The sequence below is a fragment of the Andrographis paniculata genome, unplaced genomic scaffold, assembly GCF_009805555.1.
Source record: "Andrographis paniculata isolate CXL003 unplaced genomic scaffold, ASM980555v1 Contig58END, whole genome shotgun sequence".
Taxonomy (NCBI): domain Eukaryota; kingdom Viridiplantae; phylum Streptophyta; class Magnoliopsida; order Lamiales; family Acanthaceae; genus Andrographis; species Andrographis paniculata.
In genome coordinates this window covers 1,856,247-1,876,687 of record NW_026137593.1, presented here as the reverse complement: position 1 = coordinate 1,876,687, position 20,441 = coordinate 1,856,247, and the positions used below count along the sequence as shown (strand labels likewise).

Here is a 20,441-nt window from a genome sequence, read left to right as displayed (position 1 = left end):
GCTGAAAAAGCTGGTTCTGTCTTCTCTAATAAATCAGGCCAACTAAATTGTTCATCTTCTTGGAAATGAACATCATGAATCTTTTTTATTTTTCCTGCTTTTTTTAACAGCTGAAGTAAATAAAATTGATTAATAAGTATACTACAATTTTCTAAATTTGTACTTTCCATAAAAGATATATTATAAAGTAGGTTTGGCTTCCTCATGAGCCAAATAGTAAAATTGTTCTTTTTTTAAAAAGAACATTGAATTTTGGCTGATGAATTAAAAACCCTTCTTTGTGTATTCATTAGCTATAAGCAACTGAGACATTGGGGGTAAATGACTGGAATAGAAAACTGATTCTTCAACTTGTTCTGATGCTTCGAAGGGGTTGTCATTTGCTTCCATTTTGAAGGCCTGATTGCCTTCCCAGAATATTAATAGTTGATGCAACGTTGATGGTACACATTGAGATGCATGAATCCAGTCTCGCCCTAGTAGGATTGAATATGTAGTGTCCGCATCCACCACAAAGAAAACAAAAGAAATCTTTTTAGGACCGACTTCAATTGTAGCGACCATCATACCTTCTGGTCTTGTCGGCTGCCCGGTAAAGCTGGTCATCTCAAAATCTACTGGAGACAAATCGTGAATTCCCTTCCCTAATTTCTTGAGAGTTTTCAATGGCATCACATTGAAGACGGTTCCGTTATCTATAAAAACCTTCGTGATTGGTTTCCCGCAAATATTAGCATTAACATACAGAGGCTTTAAATGAGACGCCGTGCCTTCTGGAATATGAGGGAAGACTATCAGAGGAATTTCTGACTGAAAATCAGGATCTATAATCTTTGCCCATTCTGGCTCTTCTACAATATCATCCACCAAACTTGCCCACAAGGGTTGTTCAACAATCCAATTAATTCCTGTCATTCGGCAGGGAACTCGTGGCCCTAGTCATGATTTGGCAGACCTTGAATCTGTTTCCGAGGTAAGAATTTCTTCTATGATTTCACTTTCAGGTTGAGCTGTCAGAGATTCCAAATGAAATTCCTCAAAAGATGGATTAATGTTAATCCGTTCACAATACTGACATCTGAAACCCTCAATTCTTTCATCTGATACTTCTTTACCCCTCTTTTGTATGGACCGACCTCCTTCATTGAACTAAAATACGCCTTGCACATACTTAGGCTGCCTTAAGGATGAGACCTTTATGGACCGACCTCCCTCAGAATAATCAACAGCGCCTCGGCTGTCTTTCGGCTGCTTTGATGAGGCGACCCTTATGGACCGACCTCCCTTTGGATTATCAGCAGCGCCTCGCATATCTTTCGGCTTCTTTGATGAGGCGACCCGTATGGACCGACCTCTTTCTGGATAAACGGTAGCCACTGGTACATCATTCGGCTGCTCAAATGAGACGACCCTTATGGACTGACCTCCTTCCGGAGAATCAACAGCGCCTTGCATATCATTCGGCTGCTTTGATAAAGAGACCTTATCCCTGTACCTTGCAGCATACCTGCGCTTGGCATTACGAATTTGAGTACGATTCATACCCGGGAAATGAGGATCTACATCAATTGGTAAAGATTTTTTATTTCGAGCCCACTTGCTCCCGACCAAACCAGTCCTTCTAGTCGGGTGGTCCCGGACCAAAACTTGTTCCTTTAATTTCACATTGAAAGAACCATCTTGATTATCCCACTTTTCAGCCACTGGTTTTTCATAAACCTTGAGTTTTTCTTCTGGTCGGCTACTGCTTGATGGGTTTCCTTTTCCCGATCTAGGACTTGCTTGTATATTAACCATTGCCGTGGTTACTTTTGGAAAAGGTTGTTGCTCTACACCCAAAGTGATATATTTGAGCCGACCAGCCTTAATGGCCTTTTGAATCTCATTTCGAAAATGAGTGCATTGACTTGTATTGTGTGTGAAAGAGTTATGCCACTTACAATATGGTCTTCCTTTGATTTCTTCCTTAGTAGCCAACCTTTGCCCTTTTGGAATTCGAATCTGGCCATCAGTTAGCAAAATATCAAAAATTTCATCAGCCTTTGAATTGTCAAATGTGGGTTGCTCTCTTCCTTCTGTTCCTGGCACTGGTTTTAATTAAGAGCACACATAAGGCTTTCCTGAAATGATTTCGACTGCCATTTCTTCTGTCTGATCAAAATCCAAGTCGTATGCTTCTATTTCCATACTTGCCATATGTTGAACTTTATTACGTCTAAAATTCTAATCCTTTTCTCTGAAAAGAGACTCTAAACGTCCAGCCTTGGCAGCGAGACTTGTCAAATCTTCCACATCATGAGCAATGAGTGCCTCTCTTAAGCGGCCATGCATATTTTTGACCGCTAAATTGGTCATTTCTTTGTCATTGATTATAGTAGGACAACGTCCTTCCATCAATCGCACCCTTTCAATAAACTGTGAGGCTGACTCTTCTGGATATTGCTTCAATTCCAATAAATCAGTAAGAGAAACAGTTGGTAAAGGATTGAAGAATCTAGCATGGAACGCCATTTCCAAACCTTCCCAAGTTTGTATTTGCCCAGGTGGCAGATTTACAAACCATGAAAAAGCTGTTCTGGTAAGAGATAACCCAAATAATTGCAGTTTATAAAAAGGATTATTTCCAACTTCCCCCAACTGTGCTGTAAAGCGACCCACATGCTCTATGGTGGAGGATCCGTCTTCCCCTGAAAAAGCATGGAAATCAGGTGGTCGATAATTCCTTTGAAGTGGGTAGTCGTTAAAGATCCTTTCGGGGAAAGGTCTTTGATAAGCAGGACGATTAGCCATATGAGGATTCAAACCGAAATGAACCCTCACCACTTGATCAATCTCTTCAAGATCCACCCGAGGGTGTTGAAGATCAGGGATAAGGATGGGATCTTGTACATGTGCTCCTTGCCTCTCTTCCCTGACAATGTTCGGCTGCAGATTGTCAACTCTTGGTCCCAAATGAACATTATTAGGAAAAGTTAGAGGAGTCTTTCCCCTATCTGCTCGGTTGAACGTTGTGGCACTTGGCAATGTACTGTCAACGTATGATGGCCCTGCGAAATTTGCTTGCATTCTTGATGGTGATATTCTTGGTGGCGTCTGAGTGGGTTGAAGAGTAACCCTTGATAAAGCTTGATCTAACATGTTCTCCATGAGATTCTGTTGCTCGCGCAACATGTTCTGCATAACCAAAGTTTGCTGATTGTTCAATTGTTGAACATAAGACAACCAATCGGTAGGTGGTTGGGAAATCTCCCCTGGATTTGGCATGACAGGTGGTGAAATATTTTCTCCCACCGGTGCTGATGATGATTGAGGTTGTGAGCCTGCCATATTGACCTTTCTGATGATTCGGCCAGACCTCAGTCGTATGAAATTCTCTGTTGATGTAGGATCAGCAATCTTGTCTTCCTCCCACTATGGTCGCCAATTTGTTGATGTAGTTTTTTCAACAATAAAAAGTAAAATCCGAAAATAGGAAATTATCTTCAAATTTGATATAATTAGTGCATGAGATTAGGAATCTCTAAACACTGTAGGATACATAAATAAAATATGGAAAATAAAACTAAAGACTGAAAAATTAAATGATGATCCCCGAATCACTTTGCTGTTGTTTGAAGATGATTGAAGATGCCTTGCCAGTTGTTGACCCTAATCTTTAAATATTCCTCAGAAACAACGCCTGGAACCGTCGCTCGAACGGTTGCAACGCCTCATCTCAACCGTCTACTAATTCCTCTTTCCCTGACACGTGTTCTCAACAGTCTTACCAACCGCGTAACCCGACCGACCAAACTACTGCTCTCACTCGATCTCGGCAGCATCTGACCTCCACGGCAGCCAACTCGCTCATCCGACCGCAAACCCTCCGACTTGCTTATCTGACTGCGGATCAACCGACCTGCTTATCCGACCGCGAATCTTCCTACTTACTTATCCGACCTCAAACCAACCGACCTACTTATCCGACCGTGGACCCTCTGACTTGCTTATCCGACTGCGGATCAACGGACCTGCTTGTCCGACCGCGAAACATCCGTCTCGCGAAACGTCCGACTCGTGGACCATCCGACTTGCAGACCATCCGACTTGTGGACTGTCCAACTAGCAGACTGTCCCACCCGCAGACCATCCGACCTGTGGACTGTCCGACTAGCAGACTGTCCCAACCGCAGACCATCCGACCTGCAGACCATCCGACCTGTTGACCATCCGACCTGCGGACCATCCGAGCTGCCTATTTCCTTAGAAAGACGTCCGTTTCACCTGATTATCTTGAAACACCCCTTAATTAATCTAACGGACCCAATTACAGGCCCACATCTCCTTCTAGCTTGGGCCTCTTAACCTAATTATAAAATTCATACGAAACAATTATTATTATTATTATTATTATTATTATTATTATTATTATTATTATTATTTATTATAGTTATTATTTGCACAAATAATTAAACTTCAGATAGTTATACTTGTGATTAAAATAAATTATACTCCCCCCTCCCCAAATACGGTGTCTGCTACACTGTAGACACAGTATTTTAGGAGGGGTGTAATTAGTAGATAATTAAGAATGTATTAGTGAAAATAATTATCCTATAATATAAATAATTATAAATTAAGATTAAGATAACTAATTAGTTTAATTAAAATTAAAAAAAAAAAAAAATTAAAAATTTTAAATGAGATTAAAGTGTGTAATTATTTTTTAAAAAAAAAAAGTGACATGGTATGTGAGACGGACATAAACGGCAACATGGAGATGGTATGTGGGATGGAGGGAGTATATGTTTAACGTTGTACCTACAATAGGTAATAGTTGTACTTGATATTTATTAGGCTTGTATCTGAAGCGAAAAAAATTATTTCTGTTATATAATATATAATAATATATTATAAAGGTAAGTGCAATATATTTGATATATAAATGGGTGTGTCTACGGGTGTAATATATATATAGTATACAAATATATATATATATGTATGTATGTGTATTATTATATTATATAATATGTAATATGTATTTATGTATGTATGAGTCCCTGGAGATAATGAAAAATGTGCTTGATACCATTCCAATGGCGTTTTGTGGGGGATACGCTAAACCTGGCCAGTAGATTTACTGAAAAAGATATATCTGGCCTGGTACAATTTGTAAGGTACATTAATGCGCCAATAGCGTTGAGATATGGTACCTCGGGGCCAAGTATTTCTTCATTTTTTTTCTCTTGGCCTAAATGGATCTTTATTGGGATCAAGGGATCTGACCACCATTGGCGTACTTAGAAAATGAGATTTATCCATATAAAATTGCTTTAATACCTTTTGGGTATATGTGGATTGATGAATAAATTTCCCATTATTAACATGATCCACTTGTAATCCCAAACAATATTTTGTCTTTCCAAAATCTTTGATCTCAAATTCTTTCTTTAAATATTCAACTGCAATTTGGATCTCTTCTGGAGTTCCAATTAAATTGAGATCGTCAACATATATTGCAATAATGACAAAATTTAATCCATTTTTCTTTGGGTAAACTGTTTTTTTAGTCCCGTAATTGGACCCCCTTATCATTTTAGTCCCGTAAGTGGAGCTTGTCGCAAATTAGTCTCATAAGTGAAAAATTTTCGTTGTTTTAGTCCTCCGGCGCCGGAGACGCCCGCGTGGCTCGCCGGAGGTGACGTGTCCGCCAGGTGTCAGCGACACTTGGCGGACACGTGAATTTATTTATTTTATTTATTTTTTTTAATTTTTTAATTTTTTTTAATTGGACCAAATAAAAAAATGCAAATAAAATTAAAAATAAATTTTTTTTAAAAAATAAAATAATGAAATAAAAAATAAAAAAAATCCACGTGTCACTGACCTTGCACGACACCTGGCGGACACGTCACCTCCGGTGAGCCAACGGGCGTCTCCAGCGCCGGAGGACTAAAACAGCGAAAATCTTTCACTTATAGGACTAGTTTGCGACAGGCTCCACTTACGAGACTAAAATGATAACGGGGTCCAATTACGGGACTAAAAAAAACAGTTTACCTTTTTCTTTATAAAGACGCATGGGCATATTGGATCATTAGTATAACCTTCTTTTATTAAACATTTGCTCAGACGGTTATACCACATTCGCCCTGATTGTTTAAGTCCATACAATGACTTTTTCAATTTGATGGAATATGATTCCCTTGGGTTTAATTTGTATGCTTCATGCATATTGAATCCGTTAGGAACTTTCATATAAATATCAGTATCCAATGAGCCATAAAGATATGCAGTAACTACATCCAAAAGACGCATATCGAGCTTTTCTCGCACTGCTAGGCTCATAAGGTATCTAAATGTTATTCCATCAATAACCGGAGAGTATGTTTCATCAAAATCTACTCCAGGTCTTTGTGAGAATCCCTGAGCTACAAGACGGGCTTTATATCTCATAATTTCATTATGCTCATTTGTTTTTTTCGTACAAATACCCATTTGTATCCAACTGGTACCATCTGGTGTTTGAACAATTGGCCCGAAGACCCCTTTTTTGTTTAATGAGTCAAGCTGTAATTGAATCGCATGTTCCCATTTTGGCCAGTCATTTCTTTGCCGACATTCATGAACCGATTTTGGCTCTCGATCCTCGTTTTCTTCCATTATATCAAGTGCTAAACTATATGCGAAGGCATTATCAATAATTGCCTCTTTATGGTTCCAACATTTTCTTGAAGTGACATAGTTAATTGAGTTTTCAATAATCTCATCATGTTCTTCAAGATCGTGCTCTTCTTGAGTAATCCCGCTTTAAGCGTGTCGCTGATTCATTAGCACTTGCAATTTGTCCATCAGGGACAATTATTTTAGCCGGAGCATTAGCAGCTTGGATATATGATCGAGTGACTTTGCTCGAGTCATTGAATGCATCCGGTAACTGATTTGCAATATTTTGCAAATGTATAATGCGTTGAACTTCTAGTTCACACTGTTTTGTACGAGGTTCAAAAAAATTCAATGGAATTTTCCAATTAATATCCCTTTTCAGTTCATTTCTGTCTCCCCCTAATGTCGGAAAATATGATTTGTCAAAATGACAATCTGCCAATCTGGCAGTGAATAAATCACCCGTCATAGGTTCAAGATATTTTATTATTGACGGCGATTCATATCCGACATAAATGCCCAATCTACGTTGAGGACCCATTTTTGTACGTTTGGGAGGTGGAATAGGAACATAAACAGCACACCCAAAAATACGTAGATGAGATATATTTGGTTCGTGACCAAATACTAACTGCATTGGGGAATGGCTATGATAGCTTCTCAGCCTCATTCTTATAAGTGTTCCTGCCTGTAAGATTGCATGCCCCCAAGCTGAAACGGGCAACATAGACCTCATCAATAATGGTCTAGATATCAATTGCAATCTTTTAATAAGTGATTCTACCAAGCCATTTTGTGTATGAACATGAGCAATTGGGTGCTCTACATTAATTCCAATCAACATGCAATAATCATCAAATGCATTCGATGTATATTCACCAGCATTATCCAAACGTATAGTCTTAATTGGATTATCGGGGAATTGTGCCCGTAATTAATAATTTGGGCAAACAATCTTGCAAATGCCATATTGCGAGTAGATAATAAACAGACATGTGACCATCTGGTAGATGCATCAATAAGCACCATAAAATATTTAAATGGCCCACACGGTGGGTCTATTGGTCCATTTATATCCCCGTGTATTCTTTCCAAAAATGTAGGTGATTCAATACCTACTTTAGCTGGCGATGGCCTGGTTATCAATTTTCCCTGAGTGCAGGCAACACAGGTAAACTCATTTGAGTTTAACACTTTTTGACCTTTTAATGAATGGCCATGCGAATTCTCAATTATTCGCCTCATCATTATATTGCCAGGATGCCCAAGGCGATCATGCCATATTCGAAAATCGGTAGTCTTTTGATCTACCGCGAAGTGTGTTTCAACAACACCTAATCTGGCATAATATAAACCAGTAGAGAATGAGGGTAATCTCTCAATGATGCATTTCCTTTTATCAATGATATTGGTGATCAATAAAAATTCACCATCGGCATCACTCATAGTTTCAATGATAACCATTTTTCCGAATGTCATGAAAGTTCAGTAAATTTCTTCGAGCTTTAGTGGCCAACAGTGCATATTGTATCACAATTTTTGTCCCCGCGGGAATAAATATAATGGCTTCTCCAGAGCCTTCAATTAATTTTGCACTGCCACTTATTGTATTGACATTCATTCTTTCCCTTTCCAAATGGGAGAAATATTTTTCGTGTTTCAATATAGTATGTATCGTTGCACTGTCAATGAAACACATATTTGCATCATTTTGTTTGGCATCTATTTATCCTTCAAATATAAATAAACGCAGTATTAATAAAAACAAATATAAGTATTACAAAATGTATTACAAAAAGGTAGTATGCGATAATTTAAATATTACAAAACATAATGTAAAATGACATAATATGTCTATCACTGGGGGTTTGTTGGATCTACGACAAAATCCGCTATATCAAGATGCGTTGTGTCGTAATCCAAAAGATCATCATCGGGGTCGTCATCATTATCAACGTGATTAGTCTCGACCTCCTTCCCCTTATTTTGTAGTGAGGCTTGATAAAGATCGGCTAGGAGTTTGGTTGTTCTGCAGGTATTGGCCCAATGGCCTTCAATGTCACACCGATTACAAATTCCGATTTGCCTCTTTCCCTGTTTAGCCTTTTCGGCTATATCCCCATATTCGGGTTTACTCTGCTTCCTGTTAATGTCAATACCACGGTGATTGTAAGGGGTATATTGACCGTGTTGACTCTCAAGACCACGACCACGGCCTTTACCATATCCTTGGCCTCGTTCATAAAATGTCACGTTTGCTTCAGGGAACGGACTGGAACCAGTGGGCCGGGACTCATGATTTTTCATCAGTAACTCATTATTTTGCTCAGCTAATAAAAGACATGCAATGAGCTGTGAGTACTTTTGAAAAAAAATTTCGCGATACTGGCGTTGCAGCACAACATTAGAAGCATGAAAGGTAAAGAGAGTCTTCTTCAATTTATCATTCTCAGTAAATGATAGTATAAAAATAAAACTTACCAAAAATAAAATAGGCAAGAGCTTTCGTGCTGATAACGTGTTATATAATATATAATAATATATTATAAAGGTAAGCACAATATATTTGATATATAAATGCGTGTGTACGGGTGTAATATATATATGTATGTATGTGTATTATTATATTATGTAATATGTATTATGTATGTATGTATCAGTAATAAATGCAGAGAGATGAAAGTAATAAATCGAGAGAGAGAAGGGGGAAAGGATTTCGTTCTCAATTCATTTCATCATTTGCATACATATAAATCGACAAATGAGACGGTTTATGAATGATTATAAAAGCATCCACGTCTCGTCGACGTAGCTGCTGTGTTTTATAACAATTTCCAATTCAAATATCATTTTCTTAGTTTATTCCAATTGTATTCTATCACACACATACACATATATTTTCAAGGTGCACAAATCAAACAATTATTAAAGTCTTTGTATCGAAAATTATGGCTTGAATAGTTGTACATGCGACAGGAGCAAATTATACTTATGTAAATTTAATATTATACCTGCTATAATATTGTACTTGACCTTTCTTAAATTTTTACTTAAAGTTCAAAAAATTAATACTTCAAATTATAATAATATATTTTGGTTTAGTCCAACCATATTCTATTACACACATACGTATCTATCTCTTTATATATATATCTCCAATGTGCACAATTCCAATATTTGCATCACAAAATTAAGTCCAAAAAAGTTTTAGTTTGTTAATATTGAGGGTGTTTGGAAAACCGTTTTTTGAATAGCTTTTAACTTATTGAACAGTTTTTAGCTGTTTGTCCAGTCAAAAAATTAATTTAGGTGTTTGGTAAATTAGTTTTTTGAAAGAGTTTTTTGGATCCAAAAAGCTAATTTCTGAAAAGCTTATCTATCCAGTATTTTGAAAGAGCTTTCATTTTAATTTTGGTTATTTCTTATTTACCCTTAAAACTTAATTATTTGTTTTATACATAGAAATATATTTTTATAGCAGTATTTATTAATTATTTTTAATATATTTAATTTATTAAATTATATTTTTATCTTTTAAAGTTTAAAATAATTACTATTATTAATTATTACATATAAATTATTTTATTTGTAAAATATATAAATTTTTTAAAACTAAATCAAATAGAAAAAATAAAGGTTATTAATTTATTTATATATATTAAAGCAATAATTAACATAATAATAATATATATAAGAAAGATTTATTATTTTATATTTTACATCATTTCAATAAAAAATTATTATTTATTATTTTATATTTTACATAATTTCAATAAAAAATTATTATTTTTTAGTAAAAATAATTTTCTCAAATCTAATTAATAAAAATAAAAATAAATATTTTATAATATTTTTATAATTTTCAATAATTTAATAACAAAAATTCTCATAAATTTCAAACCAAAATGAACAAAATTAAATATTTTAAAAATAACATATCAATGTCCATAATAGTCATTTTATGTATAAACAGCTAATGTCAAATAGTTGTTTTACCAAACACTTTAATACAAACCGCTAATTGAATCAGCTAGTCAAACCAACTAATTGAATAAGCTAACAGCTAAAAGCTATCAGCTAATTGCCAAACGCAACCATTGTGTTTAAAAATTTTAATTATAAGGGAATATTATAAAAAATGCACCGTATGTATGTCCAAGTATCATTTTCGAATAATGTTTTCTACTTTCGTATTTTAAGACATTATGTGTACTCCGAGTATTATTTTTGTCCTCTGGCCCGGAAAAACGCACGTGACCGTCACATGCCCTTTGTCGCATTCCCGGTGCAGACATGGACATTACCGTTGTTGTATTGTCTGCTGCGTGGACGTCAATTGAGTGCTGTGGAATTTTTATTTTATTTAAAAAAATAAATATAAAAACTAATTTTTTTTTTTTAAAAATATTAATTTGGCCTGATTGGACCAAATTAAAAATTAAACCATAGAACATACACAACCATTCGGTAATCAAATTCCTCATTCTTCTACCCATCATATGAAATTTATTCCTCCCAAACCAAACCCACCCATCTCGATTTTGAATCAAACAAATTATTCCTCCCTATCGCATGTCGTCCCTGCCATCGCTTGCCGGTGCGATATTGGCGAATTTCCAACAAAGTTCAAGTGAGTTTAAAATTTTGAAATAATTCAGTTTTTTTTAGTTCACAATTAATTTTTGTTGTGAAATTCCGCTTCACTCATGGAGTTTAGAACAATATTTTGTTGTGAAATTTTGTACATTTTTTTAGTAGTTTAGAATGAGTTTTGTTGGTACAATTTTGTGTGTAATTAAAAATATGAATGAGCGAAGGCGGGATTTCGCCATTGGCATCTTCGGATTTGGAGTGCCACTGCTGAATAAAAGTTGTAATGTACATTTCGTGGACTATGGATAATCCCAGAAGAAGGTTCAATTGTTGTTCCAAATCAAAGATATCAAATTTTGTGAACCATTGTAGCTTGGATATTACAAACACTCATTGTTGTTTGTTTGTCAAACATGTAGAGAGGAACACAATTGGGGTGTGGTTTTTTTCGATAGGAAGATCCACCAATGTGCAATTGAGCGAAAGCAGTTATCCGAGCTTATTAAAGAAGTTGAATGCTTGGGATGATGAAATTAAGCTATTGAAGCAATAAGTTTCAAATATTAACGATGAAGATACTAAAATGAGTTCACTGAAACAAGAAGTTAGAAAAGTAAAATCAAAATTGACAATTGTTGTATGTTATGTTGTTGTTTTACATATATGGATGATAGAAAATGTAGATGATCGTATCGTGTTACTGTTGGATGTTTGTATTTTCAAGTTGTTGTAATACTAATATTGTTAACATTGATTGTTTATAATGATAAGCAATTCCAGTTCTAGTAGTAACATCGTTAATTACAAAACAAATATTGTCCCGAGCAACATTATAAATATTATCTCGAGCAACATTACATGGCACAACACACAAAATAAATAATAACAATGGTCCTATGTCAAAAGATAGTTGCCAGTTCGACATAGTTTAACTTCGGACAACATAATCACATATACGGCATGACGTACAAAAGACAAAAAGCTATCTCAAAAAGTCATAGCAACTAGGCACAATTCATAGTCAAAGACGAAAAACAGAACACCGATCAATCCAGTAACGCACACACAAATTTTAAAATACATCTATTTGATTTTTATTTTAATTGCATGAGTTGTGGTTAACCCCCTCCATAAACCATGACGCTTCTCAAAATCTCAGCTTTTTGGATTAGTTTTGACAGTTCTTGCTGACGGATATCACTAGAAGCTCGTAGAAGGGAACATTTTCGTACTTATCTGGGTTTGACGCAATGGGTTCTCGAGACAATTTCAATTGCTCGAACATTGATAGTGGTTTATGAACTGTATTTTCAACCCATCCTGCTTGTTTATTCTCCTGTGTGCAAACCGAAGTTATGAACCAATTGAGGTTAGATAACAAAATAAGGCATGATTGTAAGAGATATATAACATCCCGCACGTCTAGTTGTTGGTTTACACCCGAAGGTAACTGAATCTCCTTATCTCTGTTTCTTGTCTGTGGAAGAAATAAGAAAGTTTGATTTGAAGGCAACGCAAAGACATGAGAGGTGTAGAATACTAAATAGATCAAACTCACGCTTCGTCTTGGTGGCAGTGTAATGAGCAGTGCTCATCGAGGTTCTGTCTTGCCTTTAGAAAACTATAGAAGCGTAACTAAAATGTCAAGTAATGTGTGCGGACATTCAATCTCCAAGGATTCAAATGCCCGTGGGACCCATCACTTAAAGCCGAGCTCATCAGTTTCAAGAATCCATCACTGTATTAACTCAAAATTCTTTTGTGGAGAATCAATTTAAGGATGATGTTTGGAGACCACTTAGCTCTCACTTGACACTACTCCAATGGGACCCGCAAGAATCAAAATTAAAAGATTAAGAAAATCGCTAATTATGGAAGATTATCCAGCAAAGTGCTAATAGAAGATTATTAAAAGAAAGATGACATGGACCGACCGTGTCATCTGGTATCAAAGTCTTGCACTCAAGTTTTCTATCAACTTGAGTCATCCTTAGTTGAGTTTGTTCAAAAAGACTAAAAATAACAACAATTATTTTGTATTATTTGTCAACCATCTCGTTCTCTATAAGCTTTTCTTTCTCCACTTTATTTTAGATTTTTTTTCGCTATGATCTTTGGAAAATTGAGTCTTTTTGTGAGCCGTAAAGTCGATGAATATCGTATTAAGGAGAACAAGAGTACTTTTTATGAAGGGGAATGATGCGGCTGTCTAAGCTCAAAAAACATAAAATATTTTTGAAGACAGACTTGATTGACATTACAATTCTTTTGTATCTGACTCAAAGATCACTTAGCCGAGTCATCCCGGACCAGGATCACAAGAACCGGGACTTTAAGATTAAGACAACAAATATTTATGGATAAATCTCAAAGTTACCTTATTATATATTATCTTTTATTGTAAGTTTTCTTATTTCATGTTTAGAGTTTCCTTATTATTTGTTTCCTTATGTAGGTATTTCTTTCTTTAGAGTTTCTTTTACTTTGATTCCTTTTATTGAATATTTCTTTTTATTTCTTTACTTGTGCCTCTATAGAAGGCCTTTCATATCATTCATATCATTGTAATAGAGTAGTGTGAATTTTGAATAAAATTTCTTTATTGTTTTCTCTCAATATTTTTCTAGTGCTACCTATTTACCTTTGCTCTGAATACATTTGTTTTTTACTATATTTCCATAAATCTACTAGATGAGGATAACATTGTACTTATTAGATTCATAAAGAAACAATGAAGACAACATGTATGCAATTTATAGGAACACATACCTATATGTCACACGACTTCTTATAAACATATAAGGTTTCTAGGTTTAGATTTCAAATAATGTACGAACACATAATACAAATGCCTCTTTCCTCTGGTTGTCAACAAGTAACAAGAATGAGATATTCCAATGTCCTACCCTCTTCTCAACAAAAAAGAGCGGACCACCCAGCAATCGAACAATACAATTGAAAATTTATTTATAGGCTGTACATTATTCACGCTAACAACCAATTCATTTGTTTCTTCCTGACTCTTTTAAAATGAGATGGCCAATGATGATCACGATGAGCACCCACCCACACACTACTCCACTCAACTCTCAACATCCTCAACGGGTTCTACATAATTAATGTAATGCAGTTTGCATCAAATCTTGTCACAATTCTTTTACCCATCATCCATTTCATAGGAAATGGCCATTCCAGATGCAATAAGGCCACCTACACAAATTCACGAAGGGCAACATTCAACATTGGTTCAACAAGTACTAAATAATATAATTATTATCATTTTTTTTTTGTTTTTTTTAATGTTAATAATTGGGTCTTGCATCTTAATTTAGGACATATGTAGAATATAGTATAGTATGCTTCACTTTTGCGGTTTCTATAACCAAGTTTAGACATTTACTCATCTTCTTGAAAACATATGAGTACCAATGAAAATACTAACAGTATCAAAATTATGAACATTGTACCACGGACAACTGATCCACGAGAAACGTACACAACCATCGATATTCAAATTGAACAAGCAACAACTTTTCTATATAACCTCTATTATAAAATGTAGAAAACATTAATCTTTCCTTCTAAATTTTGTATTACATTATTCTTCATGACAATAAATGTCAGAAACAATAACCACATTCGCATCAATTCCAACAATAATCATTTCCCGACTCAATCAGAGAAGCATTATTCATCAGTTACAATGCCTACCTAGAAATAAGATAGAGTAATGCCTTGATATATTTAAGGAAAGCATATAGTTGGGAATATGACATGATGAAGATCCTAGACAGTTATAACTCCAAAAGTGTCTGGATTGAAAGTGGATGCGCCAGGATGACTTCAACCTTTGGATTTTTACCAGTCTAGTCAACCAACATCTCTTGCCAAGGGACGAGACGAGGTATGTTCTGCCCAAGTAAAAATAATTTATTTGTAGTTTGAAGATGAAAGTGTTAGTGAAGAAATGAATAAATCGCGCCATGAAATACAACAGAAAATTTTGGAGAAGATGAAGATTTCATTTCCAAAGCTGGACTCTAAAAAGAGCTAAAAATTACTCAAGAAATACATGAAATAAGGGAACTATCTTACAACATGGTGAAAGCACACAATCACAGTCTTAATCAGACATGGTTGGAAGTAAAGAACATAATACATATATAATTTATTTGCCTCATAAATACAAACATTCGTGTTGTTCTTTTCACACCTTAACTTCAACAACACAACCCCACATTTTTAAATTTGTATAATCATACTACACATTAAAGCTAGACTATTTCAAATGCTTCTTACATCAATATTTTAACATTTCATAAAACAATCTGTCGTTCTTTACACTGCAGCTTCTTTGCTCAACTCATCTACACTACACACCAACATCTAACACTATAATTATCTAACAATCGCAACATATTTCATCCCAAAATTCTATAGCCCAACCTTAGCCGAACTAAAATGATCAAATCAGGTCAAACAAATATTTCGAATGGTTGCCCCAGAGGGCCTTTTTTGTCTCTATCAAACCCTTCCGATGCAAATGGCTGTCCCATTACGTAACAACCTACGCCATCAGCCTCTCTTTTATTAATTTTATACATCATTAGGCATCTGGAAACAAATATTTTAATTATGTCATTCTCTCACACAAACACACCGCACGTGTTAAATTAAATAGCTCATGCAATAAGCCTCCAACAACAAATTATCTTAGCAAGAACTGGAATGCTAGACTTCTCATTCGACACAATTACTTCCACTCTTCCAATAGGTACACCAGAACACGACTACTAGTATATATATCAGTATATGTTCGATTAGGTTATACTTCTCTGTCCCATAACAATTGATATTTTTTCATTTTAGTATGTTCCCTAACCGTTGACATGTTTCTATTTTTAATAAATCTATCAATATTAAACATATTTAACATATATAAATTAGTTAATTAAATTCATAATATCTTAAACGTAGAACCCATTAAAATATTTTTATTTGTATATTTCTCTTCAATTGACTTGATTAAATTTTTAATAATTTTATATATAGGATCCACTCAAAACTTATTTATTTTTATCACTCAATAAATAAATAGTATTTTTTTTACATTTAAAACTCCATGTTTTTATAATTTTTTTTATATTAATCATAAATAAATAAAAATATTTTTTATTTAATTATATTACATGAAATTTTATACTCTAAATAATATTCATATTGCATATATTTTATTGAGAAATTAGTGTTTAAAATATTTAAATATATATTTAACTTTCTTTTAATCATATTGTTGAGTAAGAAAAAAACCAATGTATAGGCTTTATAAATTGGATTGATATATAGTCCAATGGGCCTGATAATGGTAGTAGGGTCTTAACGGAGGTCGGTCAAAAGGAGGTCGGGCGAAGAAAGATGAGACGACCAATACGGAGGTCGGTCAAAAGGAGGTCGGATGAAGAAAGATGAGACGGCCGATACGGAGGTCGGTCAAAAGGAGGTCGGGCGAAAAGAGATGAGATGGCAGACACGGAGGTCGGACAAGAGGAAAAGTTTGTTAATTGGTCGGGTGAAAAAGGCCTATTAATTGGTCACTTAATTAAACGGCCTGTTAATCACCTGATCGGTTGACCGGTCATTTGGTCAAATAGTAGTTCAGTCGCTTGAGAGGGCGGTCAGTTGGTCGCTTGATTGAGCGACCGATGAGCCGTCTGGACGAATGGTTGTTCAGCTAATTGAAGGGACTGGATGGTGGTTGCTTGAGTGGGCAACTGATTAGTCGTTTGGTCTAGCAACCAGTTAGTATCTGGATTGGTCGATTGGTCAAAGTCCGATGGCGGCGGGGCAAGTTGTTACGTACGAAATATGTGGGCCCGTCTCTGGGTCCATCAGGTGGCTAAGGGGTTTCTCGAGGCAATCGGTCGGTCTGCAATCTGTCTAAAGTTTGCTGGGCGGTTGAGTGGTCGTCCGGAACCAGCCGTCCATTTAAGGAGGTAAGGTGCCAGGAGGCGGTCGGTCGACCCAGTTGGGTTCTATAACTGGTGGGAGCGGTTGGTGAAACAGTTAAAACACGTGAGCGGGTGGTTGACGGCAGTTGCTATAACCGACCAGGCGGCGTTTTGAAACGTTTCCTTAGGGAATATTTAAAGATTTAGGTCTCTCTTGGAAAAGGGATCTTCAATCTTCAATCGACATCAAATTCAGTGAATTTCTTTTGGGGATCACAATTTTACTTTTACAGTCGTTAGTATTTATTTTTCCTATTTTACTTGTGTATTGTACAGTGCATAGGGATTCTTAATCTTAGGCATTTATTTTATCAAATTCAAAGATAATTTCTATTTTCGAATTTTACTTTTTATTGTTAAAAATTTGCATCAACACATATATATTAATTTTTATTTAAAAATACTAATACCACCGCTCACATAAAAAACAATAAAATAACTTCATACCCTATTATCATTAAACTTATTAAATTATATTTCCTTAAATATAGTGTCACAATTGAAACACTCAACTATTATGGGACGGAGGTAATATTATTAAGTGCAAACTTTTGAATGAATTTACTGTCCATTTATCTTGAAAACAATAAACTCAACATCTTAAACTAAATTCATACACAACCAACATAAGTCGATAGTGCTCAATTATTTTAATTTATTACAGCCCTTCGTCCCATAAACCTATATAACTTTACTTAAATATTCAAATTTAAAAATAATAATATTAATATTAAAAGAGGATTTGTAAAATATAAATTAAAAATATTATGAAAAAAGTATGAATGAATTGATAAAAAAGTGGTGAAGCAAATAAAAAAAATAGTGGTAAGTTAATTATTATTTGTTAATATAAAAATAATAAAATTATAGGTAGATAAAATAATTTACTATAAATGATGGAAGATTACACTAAATATCATGTACTTATGGTGAATCATCACTTATATTTTTTGATTATCAATTTAGAAAAATATATCATATAAGTGTCACTTTTTTATATTCTCATCTTCTGTAGCCCAATCTCACTCGCATCGACACCGGAAGGACACATGTCATGTGATGCGAGTACAACACGGTGAGTGCATGCGATTGTATACACTACAAAAAAAATTTTAATTTGCGAAGGATTTTTTTCCCTCACAAATACCGAAGGAATAAAGTAGTTTTGTGAGGAAATAAATTTCCCTCGCAATTAATGATATTAAGTTACGAAAGTATTTACATTCCTCCTAATTAAAGATCTTAATTTAAGAGTTGGTGTTAAATTCCTTGCTATTAGCGAAGGAATTAACTGGTGTGAACTTGATATGGGGCCAAAGAACAAAAACTACAAAAAAGTTTTGCTTTTGAGATATGTTTTGCCACATTGACAATTAAAAGACAAAAATAATCAATGTTCAATTCCGAGTCTAAACATTAGTTTGTATTTCTTTTGGCGTTTTGGATACTAATATTTGATTTATTTTATTTGAATTGATACTATTATATATAATAGACAAAATTGTCCATAACTCCTTGTAATTTCGAAACTCAGTGTAAATCCCCCTTTTACTTTAAAAATTGCATGGAGTCCTCTTATACTTTTAAAAATATTGTATGAAACCCCCAACTATGCATAAAATATGGATAGGAAATCATCATCTCTTCACACAACGGAGTTTTCGTGGGTGTGAGGTTTCATGCAACTTTTTTTAAAGTATAGGGGATTACTATGCAATTTTTAAAGTATAGAGAAATTTTACGCAAAATTTCGAAATCACAGGGGAGTTATGAGCAATTTTACCTATATAATATTAGGTATATATATGATGCTCGTTATTGAACAATCTTAATTTTTAAGTAGGATTATTCTTCTTTATTGTTTTATATTTTCGTTGTGATTTTATTTTCTATTTCTTTTTTATATTAATTTTTAAGGATTTATTGAGAAAAAATTATTTTAAAAAAATATCGCTCCTCTAGTTTTAGTATCGGGCCCCTTTTTCGTTGCCTAAGTTACACCTTCGAAATACCCCAGAAGAGAATTTTCTCTAGTCCCCCAATCTTCACTTTACGCCACGCGGACGTAACTTTCTAAATAAGGCGATGCCAAAAAAAAAAAAATTGTTGAAATAGAAGAGGTTAAAGTACACGTCAATATGATATATAGAATTTCCACACGTAAGCTCACATTAAGATGATACACGATGAAGTACACACACACAATGGAGCACAGAGCAATAATTTACAATACAAATTTTTAGAAAATTTAGTTCCGTGTGTTTAAATAAGTAAATATAATTTCTAATATTTTGTAGTGATGTTACTTTATGTATCATAAATATTAATTTTCTTAATGAATGATTACTTATAATTAATGTTTTTAAAAAATTTAATAGTGTTAATATTTTTTTTGGTTAATATTAATAATATTTTATTTTAATATTTAAATATTATATCATTTTTTTATTTGATATATGCATTAATAAAATATTTTGTTTAAATTATTAATGACAATTTATTCAAATGAATAGTGGTAATTTATGTAGCAAAATATTATATATATATTTATGTAATTTAGATGTGTCAAAATACATAGCAAATTTATTTTTCGTAGCAAATTACACTAAAAAAAACTTATTTTTTTTTTTTTGTGGTAAATAATATGTCAAGTAATTTTGTGGTAAATTACATTGCAAATTATCATTGCAATTTTTGTGGTAAAATTAGTTACGATTAATATAGGTAGTAAATATAGTTTTATAACTAATTTAGTAGCAAAATGATTAGCTACATATATTTCTCAAAATTTTTATAGCTAATTTTATAGAAATATTCATATTTTGAAGTGTTATCACTCTTGTCTTTTAATTGTCATCCTCGTAAATATATCCTACAGGTGTCATTTTTTACAATTTTCGTCCACTGTAGCATAATTTTATTTGCACCGACACCAGAAGAATATGTGTCACATGCAGGTATTTTTCGATGCACGTGCAATTGTATCCATCGTGAACTTGGTACGCGGTCAAATGGCAAAAATCACAGAAAAGTGATATATGTGAAATATATTTTGTCAGGTGACAATTAAAAAGTAAGAGGGATAATTGGTCATAAGTAAAAAATATTTAATGCATTTGAAATACGTATTAATTTAAAAAACAACCAAAAAAAATAATTAGTGATATAATTTTAATGGAGGAAAGGAGTATTAGT

At 34.1% G+C, this 20,441-nt stretch overlaps 1 protein-coding gene across 1 annotated transcript; it reads right to left on the bottom strand.

Moving 5' to 3' along the window:
• Positions 1-8,502: 8,502 nt before the first annotated feature.
• LOC127257706 (uncharacterized) lies at positions 8,503-8,952 on the bottom strand. Its single transcript, XM_051284175.1, has one exon. The coding sequence runs from the start codon at positions 8,950-8,952 to the stop codon at positions 8,503-8,505; it is 450 nt and encodes a 149-aa protein (XP_051140132.1).
• Between the last annotated feature and the right edge of the window lie 11,489 nt (positions 8,953-20,441).

Excerpts from the sequence above, each read along its gene's own strand:
- LOC127257706 (XM_051284175.1), bottom strand. The coding sequence starts at position 8,952 with ATGAAAAATCATGAGTCCCGGCCCACTGGTTCCAGTCCGTTCCCTGAA.